The 11,186-nt window shown below is 37.5% G+C and overlaps 1 protein-coding gene across 1 annotated transcript; it reads left to right on the top strand.

Annotated features, from left to right (window-relative positions):
- The first annotated feature begins 9,701 nt into the window (after nt 1–9,701).
- LOC100956311 (olfactory receptor 1052-like) lies at nt 9,702–10,625 on the top strand. The gene is given in 1 exon segment (XM_012809615.2): nt 9,702–10,625. A coding segment is annotated over 1 exon segment (924 nt).
- Nucleotides 10,626–11,186: the final 561 nt, after the last annotated feature.

Genomic DNA, 11,186 nt, shown 5'->3' with positions numbered 1-11,186 from the left:
TGCTTTGGGTAATATGGACATTTTAACAATGTTGATTCTTCCTAGCCATGAACATGGTATATTTTTCCATTTGTTAACATTTTCGGCTCTTTCTTTTCTTAGAGTTTCATAGTTCTCTTTATATAGATCTTTCACATCCTTTGTTAAGTATACACCCAAATATTTCATCTTCTTTGGTACTACTTTAAACGGGATGGAGTCCTTGAGTGTTTTTTCAGCTTGGCTGTTGTTGGTATATATAAAGGCTACAGATTTATGAGTGTTGATTTTGTATCCTGATATGCTACTGTATTCCTTGATCACTTTTAAGAGTTTTTTAGTTGAGTCCCTGGTGTTTTCCAGATATACAATCATATCATCTGCGAAAGAGTGTCTACAATATTCAGGGCTCTGTTCTAAATGGTTCTGGATGCTGAGATACAATGATGAATAAGAAGGATAAATTCATTTGTTGCCCTTACAGTGCTTGCTTGCGTTCTGGGGGGGGGGGAAGACAGACAATAAATATATAGGCAAATGAATATAAAAAATATAATTTTATCTGGTAATAACTGCTGTGGATAAAATAGAACAGGGAACTGCAAAGTCAGTGACTACTTCAGATAAGCTGATTAGAGAATTATTCTTTAAGGAAGTGACAAATGAGCTAAGACCTAAATGATGAGAGTTAGCTGTGCAAAGACCTTAAGGAGGAGGCTGCAAGTTTGGGGGAGCCAAGATAGGAGGGGTTGTAGTCTCAACATGTCGCGTATAGCTAGAATCTCACTTAATCTCACACTCAGTTTTGTACGAGACATCCAGTCCGAACACTTTCTGTTTTAATTATCAGAGAATACATCTCTAGTGTTCTGTGAGAGGAAATTATGTGGGGGAATTACCAGCTGTGCAGAATGAAGGAGGGGATTTGAGGGCCTATTGGTTCATAAGCCATCTTTCAACAAATGCCTCTGTTTTTAGCTCCGCTTTTACCCTCACAGCCAGAGGTACCTGATGCTGACAATTTCTGAGCCTTTGGGGGAGTTTGTCAGTGTAAATTGTGTTCCTTCTTTCCTCATGCTGATTTAGTACTCTGGCTTCTTAGGTCTGCTAATCAGTTACGATTTGGTCCTTTGCTTTCCTATTCCTAAAATGTTGCTCTCTTATATTCTTTCCTGCTTTTCTTTTTCCTCATGGGTTTATATGCCTCTAAAATAGTTCTTGTATGTAATTTATAGACAAAGGTAAGCTCCTGACCCACTCTCTGTAACTAGAAACCCTTATTTATTCTCACCATGACATTTAGATATTTATTATAGCACTGCTATCATATCACGTATTAGATATTTCTATGTTTGTTTATTCTCATCTCTGTCTACTGGTAGACATGCTTATGAGAATAGGGACAGTGTCTGTCTTATTCACTCTGCGTCCCTAGTGTCTAAGACATAATAGATCCTTGGTAAATATTTATTGAAAAATTAATCTTACTTATTTTATTATCCAGAAAAATCATATTTGTCATAACATCCAATAGCATTTGTGGGAAAAAAATAGATACGTTGCAAATTATAAAATAAAAATGAGATTTGTAACTCAAGTATAAAAAGGTATACAAGACAAGATACTTAAATATGGTACATAAAATTTTAATTTTCAATACATATTCTGGTTTTCCCTTGAAAAGATCATCTAACTACACATAATAAATTGATTTTAGGAGTGTAAGAAAAAAATCCAATGGAGAGTAGTTAACAGGTTGGTGTATTACCAGGAAGGATTATGTCCTGTTAGAGCAGGTAGAAAGAATTCACCAAAAGTAAGAGAATTTCAAAGGTAAGAGTTAGAAGGACTCATTTACATTTGGGTGAGGGAAGAGGTGAGAAGGAAGTAAATGTGAAGCTATTAAGGATGACTCACTGTTTCTGACTAGATAGACAATGGTACCCTTCATTCAAATGATCAAAGTAACTTGGAGGAAGAGTACATATGGGGAGACAAATAGTGACATTCATTCCTCCACTGCCCAAATATCTTCATTTGGCTATTTTGCCTCAGAAATGTTTTAGCTTGAGTTATTCGTACTTCTGTTTTGTTGTAATAGAGTTGACTGACATTTGGATGAAAAAAAGTACTGATGGAAGGAGTTTTTAAAAACATTTGCATAAACATAAGACATAATTAAGGAAAGAGACCCTATTTACATAGTAGCTTTTCAATTAGCTTCAGAATCCCTCAGGGGAGGAGGATGATTCTGTTTTATATGGTGTGTGTTGTTTTTTGACACCTCACAGTTGGCCCACGAGTGTTCACTTACATGGAAAGAAGTACAAGAAGCTAAGTGCCTCAGTCTTTCCAGAAGAAACAACTGGGAGAAATGGGTGAAATGCTGAAGGTCTCCTTAAGAAAAATAACAAGACATTGTAGGTGAGTAGCCTTGTGCATTTTGTTGAAATTTCATAGAGTGGAGGGAGAGTGGACAGTGGGGTGGACCCCTTCACTGAGAGATACAGGTTTCGGCTATGCAATAAAAATTGATCTATTTTGACATGTCTGCCTGGGGCCTACACCTTGAAAAACTTCAGGTAGAGAGACAAGTTTTTCTTTGAGTAACTCTAAATTGCTTTTCACATTTCTACTTTATGTCTGCAGAGGGAACACACAATAAATTTGGGTAAGAATGTAGCAAGCAGAAATCAGAGCTGATGAATTCCAAGCTTACATAAACTAAGGTTTCCAATCCCGGGTGCTTTTCTTTTTCCCTGTCAGTAGACTTAGTAAAACAAGACAGATGTTCTGAGTACTCCTAACTCCTGTCCCATTACTCAAGGATTTTGGAGACTAGGCATGGTGATTGTTTTGCTGAAATAGAAGAGGATCTAGCAGCTAGGGTGTGAGAGGGAGAAAGGTTGAAGGCAGTGGTGGGGGTGGGGGTGGGATTGAGGCAGGGGCTGGGGAATAGCTCCTTGAGCAAATGACTTGCGTTCATGGGCGATATGAGAGTGGGGGAAGCACAAAAATCTAGCCCCCTGCAATAATCGCAAAACAACTTACCATTCTTACTTTCCTGAAAACACTGCAGGAACGCAATGCTCACAGCCCTCCTGACCCTGAAAGTTTAATCCCAGAGAAGGATCAGAGCAAATGCTTATAAGTTTGACTTAGCACTCACCTTTATATAGCGTTGTTGACTTTTTAAAATTATGGTTCTTGAGCAACCTTACAGAATCAAACATTGTGGTTATCCAGCACTCTCAGTGCCTGGCTGACCTTTTTAAGGTACAGTCATGGTTTTATATGGCTTGAGGTAATTTCACAAACATATTTCTTTTGGATGTTCTAGTGATTACATAGCCACCTAGCCTGTTAATATCCAAAAGTGTACTTAACTACCCGCAGTTATTGGGTATTTGCAATTTTTCATGGAATTCCCTTTCTTCTGTTAATTACTCACATCCTCCATCAAACTCTACTCACCTTTCAAGATCTCTGTTCAGTGCTACCTAACTTCTCTAGAAAATCTTTTTTGTGTGTGTTCCCATCCTGCTCTACTCCCCCAGAATGACAGCAGTACTTCTTCTTTCATCCTGTAGCTCTTTGTCTTAATTTCCATGAAAGCAGACATTACAAATGGAATCCAGTTGCCTTTCCTATTATATTGGAGGTTCCTTGAGGGCAGGAATTGAGTCTTACACATAATTGACTCCTCTAAGCATGTAATATGGTGATTTACAGGTATACATATGCAAAAGATGAATACTGACACAAAAATGCAATGGAAATTTTTGCATAGTTGATTTTCATTCATTTAGGATTACATCATGGAAGTACATTTCTTCAAATGGAATTGCCTAAGCAAAGAGCAGTTACACATTGTCATAATATGCTCCAAAAATGCACAATAGCAGCAGCAATTTACATGGGGATCAATTTCCTAGCAGTTGTCTTTATTACATACATCCCTGCCAAGCTGAGGCAAACTTTGGGTTTTGGTTTGTATTTTGTCAAAGTTATGTGTTTTGGCAAGGGGTTACCCAGTGCATTCCTTTACTGTACATGCTAGCCACTCTCTTTGACCAAGAGAATGTTATCAAGTGAGCTTCATACACGGATCTTCTATTTTATTATTTCTTTATATGCTATTTTGACTAACGTGTTTAAAAATTCTTCTCATTGAATGTATTTTCCCTTGTCTTCATTTTACCATAGCACAATGTGCAAAAGATTTGTAGTCATATATTTGAAGACACAGGCCTTGTTCTGAACACATCATTCTGGGTTTGATGACACCTCATTTTTTCAGTGGTCACAATAGCTAGGTAAACAATGCTATTCGGTTTTTTTTTTTTCCTAATCGAGAGATCTGGGTTCCAACAATAGCTCTGCCACTAATTCACTATGAGTTGTTAGACAAATTGCTTGACCCCTCTGGACTTTCACTTCCTCACCTGGAAGTGGGTGGGTTGGAATAGATGATTTTTTGAAAGCCTGGCACTTATTAAACACACAAGACATTTTATTGAAAAGGTAAATAAGTAAACCTGTACTTAAATCTTAAACAGCTTAGAATTGTATGTTTAACTTTTGATCCATCTTGAATTTATTGAGGCATATGCTTTGAGTTACAGATTCAAATTCACATTTTTTTCTTACTGATAAACTTTTCTCAGAATTTGGTAGTGCTCTCTTTATTTGTGTGTGTGTTCTAGCTTATCAGAGAAAATTTTATGAGAGTTTGGTCCCCTTTCTGTAACACATGCTATTTCACCGATTAATCTTTGTTTTTAACCTGATGCCAAACAATCTTTTTGCCAAGTATGGCTTAGTAATAAAGTTTAAAATCTGAGAGGCTATCTATCATCATTACACAATATATTTTGACATTTTTGTCTTCTTATTCTTTCAGAGAAATTCCCCTATACATTTGCCATTATCCATAAAATATTCTACAGAATTCTTAATTGATATTGCCTGAAATCTATAAAGTAACTAAAAATATCATCTTTCTTATATTTTAGCCTTGCCAATCATGAGTAGAGTGTATCCATTAATTCAATGTCTTTATTTCACCAATTATAATTCTACCATTTCCTTTTAATATGTTCCATTTGTTATTGTTAATTTTTTCAAAGTACTTTTACATTGATAATCTCATTCAGTGTTTACCAGGACTCTCTGCTGTAGGTCAGAAGCATTTACATGTAACCAAGGATGACTGATCTAAAATGATCCTTTTTTTCCTTGGTATTCATCATGATTCTTTTTTGGTAACAGCTTTATTGAGATATAATTCTGATATCATGTAATTCATACATCTAAACTGTGTAATTAAATAGTTCATATTCAGAGCTGTGAAGCCATTACCACAAAAAAATTTAGAACATTTTCAGCACCCAGAAAAGAAATTCTATACCATTCATTCTTGCAATGCTCTCCAATATCCTGGCAACTACTAATCTACCTTGTGGTTCTGTATATTTGCCTATTTATCGACATTTTGAATAAGTAGAAACACACAACAAAAATGGACTCTTAAGGAGCCGCAAAAGCAACACTTCTTAAGCACTTCACATGTATGTTTTCCTATTTAATCTTCAAAACAAATCTTCAGTTGTTTAAGTTAGGCACTATTACTTCAGTTTAGATAAGGAAATTGATGGCAAAGTTCCCAATCATACTGTTAGGTTGTGTCTGGATGCTTTGACCAGATCTTTGACTTCGTTCTTTCTGTCTTAAGGTAGTTAGGAAATTGGAAAACATCCCTCCCCTCCCATGTTCTTGCCTAGGTGGTCTTCAGTGCCTTGCACTGAGACTGAAAAGCAATATAATATTTCTGACACTGTGAGGGCTGAAATGCCAGGGAAAGGTAGAGCAGTTTGTATAGCATAGACTCATGGGACCACAGAAATTTGCTCTCCCAGCTCCTCTTCATCAGATATTGAGAATGACCAGTCATCTGTGTACAGTATGACTCACAGAGCCATGGGAAATTAGAGCTCAGAGCTGGAAAGAGCCTCAGAGACCATCTAGTCTAGCTGCTCCATTTTATTGATGAAGAAACTAGTGCCCAGACAGAGCAAGCAATTTGCTCAAGATCATATAGCTCAAATATAGTGACAGAGAATGACCTTTCATCTGCTATTGGAAGAATAAATATACCAAAGGTGAAAGTCTCCTCTAGAATAACTTCAGAAAACAAGTTCAGAGAAAAGCAAGATAGTGTTATGAAAAGGTCACTTGAATTAGGTCGAGAGATCTGGGTTCCAACAATAGCTCTGCCACTAATTCACTATGAGTTGTTAGACAAATTGCTTGACCCCTCTGGACTTTCACTTCCTCACCTGGAAGTGGGTGGGTTGGAATAGATGATTTTTTGAAAGCCTGGCACTTATTAAACACACAAGACATTTTATTGAAAAGGTAAATAAGTAAACCTGTACTTAAATCTTAAATGTTAAGCTATTTTGGAAGATTCACAGTAAATTATATAACTGAAGAACTGGAAAGGGGTGTAGCTATATTCTTTTTAAGGACAAATACTTTAAATTCAAATGCTTTTAGCTAAAAACACATGAAGACACTTTTTAAAAATATGAAAGGTCAGTTCTTCAATAAATAGAAGTGCCTGATTATTTCTAACAAGTAAATATCCAAGATACATCGACCCAGATAATAATAAACCTGTTCCGGGTGCTGTCGTGACACTAGTTAATGCAGCAGCGTGTGTGGATGGGAATAGCAAATCATATCCTTCATAAAGTTCTAATTTTGTATGTTTATTTCCTTTAGAACAAAAAGCAATTCAATCTTATTTAAAATAGAAAAGATGTCACCATGTTTTAAGGACGAATAGAGAGTCACTTACTCATTCAAATAACATTTATTGAATATCTACAATGCATGCAAACGTCAAGGAATAGAGTTATCCTAAAATGGGAAATTTTAAAAATGATGCAAGAACATGACACTAACATTTAAAAACCTGTCTTTCTTATGATTCAAGATACGTGAACAGCCTCGAGCTGTTTATTTCAACCCTCACAGGTTGAAAGTTTCCCGGTGGAGAGGCAGAGCAGATGATGTGTGTGTAGGGGGTGTGTGGGAGGGCGTAGAGTGCAGCTCTGTAAGCAGGAGCTGAAGCAGGCAACAGAAAATGATCATATTGCCATCTTCCTCTTCCTTCTCCCACCTTTCGTGATAGATTAATAATAGGGATCCATTCCATGTGTATCGTATCACCCTTCAGAGTTTACGAAGTGCTTTCACATTCATTATTTTATCTGATCCTCATGCCAACCCTAAAAGAGAAGCTTAGTGGATGTTTTTTCCCCATTTTTTGAGATGAAGAAACACGGGGCTCAAAGAGGTTCAGTGATTTTTCTGTAGCCAAATGACAAGTGAGTGCCAGGACTAGAACTCACTTCTTTGTCTCTTTCCATTAACTTCATTCAACTCAGAATTTTCTCTTCCAATTTCCCTTTTAGGAGTGCAGGTTGCTGAATATTCCCCTGGGTAGTTTGCTGTGCTAAGCAATAGGAGGAGCGGAAGGAGTTAACCCTGACAGTTTGTGTACAGCAAGAAGGAATGAATCACTACACAAGTGAAAGACCATTCTTTCATCTGCTCTAGCCAAATCCTTTCTCTCTTTGAGTCTGAGGAATAGTTAAGGAACAGAGCATGGAGATTCTACTTCAGTTAATCTCTCTAAGGTTCACTTCTGACAGTCTAACATGATAATAATGTAGAAACAATACCTCTGCTTCCATTCAGTAAAATAAAGAAAACAGGTAGTAAATGGAAAAATAAAGAGGGAGAAAGGGGAGTAAATGGGAGTTGTCATAAAGGAATGGAGAAAGTAGATTTCAATGAGCACCTAATATGTACCAAGACTTTACTTATAATTTTTCATTTAATCTTGACAATTGCCACATGACTCAGGTCCTACTTGTGCCTTTTATTTACAGATAGTAAACTAAAACTTAGATAGTTTAAGTCCTGGGTTACAGAACTGGTCATCTTCTCAGCTGAGATTAAACGGGTCCACATAACTCCAGAATCAGAGATTTTAACTAGTCCCCAGAAAACCCATGTTTTCTTGTGAATTGAAATAGACATGACTTTCTTTTAAATCAGTGTTTGAGAGCTTTCAGGGGTTTCTTGTCTAGCCTCTAGCCAAATACAGAAATCCATCTAGACAAGACCTACTCATGGCCGCCCAATGATCCATATGGTCTCTGAGTTAGTTTAGATTCCATTAATGGAGATTAAATTATTCTTTCTCTTGTCTGGTGCTTCACTCAGGGAAAGGCCCTGACATTTGCCTGTGATGATAGGAGAAAGAATGTACTTAGACTCAATCCCACTTGACTCTAATGATTTTGCAAGCTGGGTTCCTCCATGGCCCAGATATATCTGCTCAATAAGTTCTTATGGAATTCAAACTTGGGTTTTTAGAGCAAGGTCTTTTCTCTGTCACCCAGGCTACAGTGAAGTGCTGTGATTGTAGTTCACTGTGACCTCAAACTCCTGGGCTTAAGTGACCCTCCAACTTCAGCCTCCCATGTAGCTGGGACTACACAGACACACATAGTTTTATTTTATTTTGTTTATTCATTTATTTATTTAGAAATCAGCTTTATTTAAACATGGATTTCAGTTCTTTAATCAGGTGGTGATTTTTAGGCCATGGCAAATGTTCAAGGAGAGGCTGATTTTCATGTTTTAGGCTGGTACAGGGGTCTTGCTATGTTGTCCAGACTGGTCTAGCACTCTTGGCCTCAATCCTCCCACCTTGGCCTCCAAAAATACTGAGATTACAGGCATGAACCTATGCACCCAGGCTATAGATAATTTTGCATTGTATTCCCTTTGTCCCAAGCATGACTGAAGGAATCAGTCAGGGAATGATCAGCTGTAATCTGTCAGGGGATTATCAGCCAGAAGCTGCTGGGTTACTGAGGAATTTGATCATTCTTTGGTTCTTTGGTTTCTCTTTCACAGAATCTACAAGATACCATTAAACTTGAGCCCAGTTTCTTATAATCATTTAGGGGCATTCTGATTTCTGCAACAATCTACTAGTGAAGAGATGATCGGTGGTCTCAGATAACCCTCTACTGACCAAGCAGAATAGTGAGTATTGGTGATGTCTGCTGTTTCAAAAATACTGTCACAAATACTAAAAGGGAGCTGCATGTGAAGATGAAATCACTTAACATATTTACCCTATTTTTACCTCATTTCTAATAGTTCCTTGGGCATGATTTGGAAAAGGGAGGGAGATTAACAGATAATTCCACAGCACCAATTTTTCTAAAGGTTTGTTGTCCTGAATCAGTAAAGAACATCTCTTTATGGCAATCATTTTATTTCACCCTCACTTAATTTATTCTTCAATGAAGATTATCAAGCACCTTTTACAACCTAGACCTTACTTTCATCCCTATCTGTATTCATTTTAATTTCTGAATTTTCTTTACCTCCATTTTCTTTCCTCTTTTCCTTTGGCCTTTATGTCTGCAATGCCATACCTGGGAAATATTTATACTGTTAGGAAAAGTGTTTAAAGTGAGAAGATAGATGAGGGGAAGGATTAGAAAGTGTCCTGGAATGATGTGCTTTGCATGGGACTGTTTTATCCAGATCTTCTGGTTTTCTCTCATTTCCTCACTTAAAGCTTGTCTAAAGGGTTTTTGCCTAGTCAAGAATAATTCTCAGCTTGTGCAATGGAGAATTCATCTATCGTGACTGACTTCATCGTTCTTGGCATGAACGATAACCCTCATCTTGAAGTCCTGCTATTTGGAGCCTTTCTCACTATTTATGTTGTCACTGTGTTGGGGAATCTAGGCCTGGTGGTCCTGATCAGAGTCAGCACTCGCCTCCAGACACCCATGTATTTTTTCCTTTCCAATCTGTCCTTCCTTGATGTCTGTTTCTCTTCCATCACCATTCCAAAAACTTTAGTAAATTTGTTATCTAAGCTGCAGGACATTTCTTTCCGTGAATGTGTGACTCAAATGGGCCTGTTCATAATCTTTGCCTCTGCAGAATCCAATATTTTGGCTTCCACAGCCTATAATCGCTATACTGCCATCTATCACCCACTGCTCTGCCACATTACCATGTCAAGAGTCCGATGTCTCTTCTTGGTGGCCCGATGCTACCTTGGTGGGTTAGTAAACATGGTCATGGTGACAACTTCTATCACACAACTAACATTCTGTCAACCACGTGTCAGCTCTCACTTCTTCTGTGACATCCTCCCACTGTTGGCACTGGCTTGCTCAGATCCCTGGATCACCCAGGTCATGGTTGTTGGCTGTGGGGGATTCCCCTTGGTCACTTCAACTGTGGTGATCCTTGTTTCCTACATATCTATCCTCATGACTATCCTGGGAATCCCCTGAGCTGCTGAAAAACAGAAAACCTTCTCCACTTTTGCATCCCACTTGACTGCTGTTGCCAGGTACTGTGGAACAACTATGTACACATACTTGCAGCTCCCTCAACACGGATCCCAGACAGGAAATCAGATGGTCTCAGTATTTTATACAATGGTGACCCCCATGTTAAATCCTCTCACCTATAGTTTGAGAAACGAGGAGGTAAAAATTGCTCTACAGAAAATATTGAGGAAGAGTTCTTAATCTGTCATTACCTGTCTCAAGAATGTGGTATGTTCTATGAAGACCATCTCACAGTTTTATTCGCATTTTGCAAAATGAAGCTTTGTCATCCCGTGTACCCAATGCGAAGTTGAAACTAGTAGATCAATAATTACAGGTCCACACAAGAGAAAAACAATTAAATTCAAGAAAGGGGGAAGGACTTTGGTAAGTTCCCACCTAACAGGTACAATGTATGGGTATTTGGCACATCTCTTGAATAAACGACTCAACTGCAACTCAGACTGTACCTTACAAATGCAGACAGTGTAACCTGATCATATGTACCTTCATATTAATCTGCAAGTTAAAAAAAATATGAAGCTTTGTTAAAGGCAATTAAATTACTCTGACTAATTGTTTAGAAGTCATTGTTTAGATAAGCAACAACATAGCAGGGGGAAATTATATAGACAAAATAATATATATTTTCTGAAACAATTGCCTGCTAAAAATATTTAAGAGGGAAATACATAAGTCTATGGCTATAAATATGTCAATCTGAGTGGTGAAGCTATTACACTAATTACAAATTAAAATAAT

Source organism: Otolemur garnettii, unplaced genomic scaffold (genome assembly GCF_000181295.1).
Source record: "Otolemur garnettii isolate 467f Iridium unplaced genomic scaffold, OtoGar3 scaffold00109, whole genome shotgun sequence".
Classification (NCBI taxonomy): Eukaryota; Metazoa; Chordata; class Mammalia; order Primates; family Galagidae; genus Otolemur; species Otolemur garnettii.
Note: the sequence above shows the minus strand (reverse complement) of the source record. Positions and strands in the feature narration are given on the sequence as shown.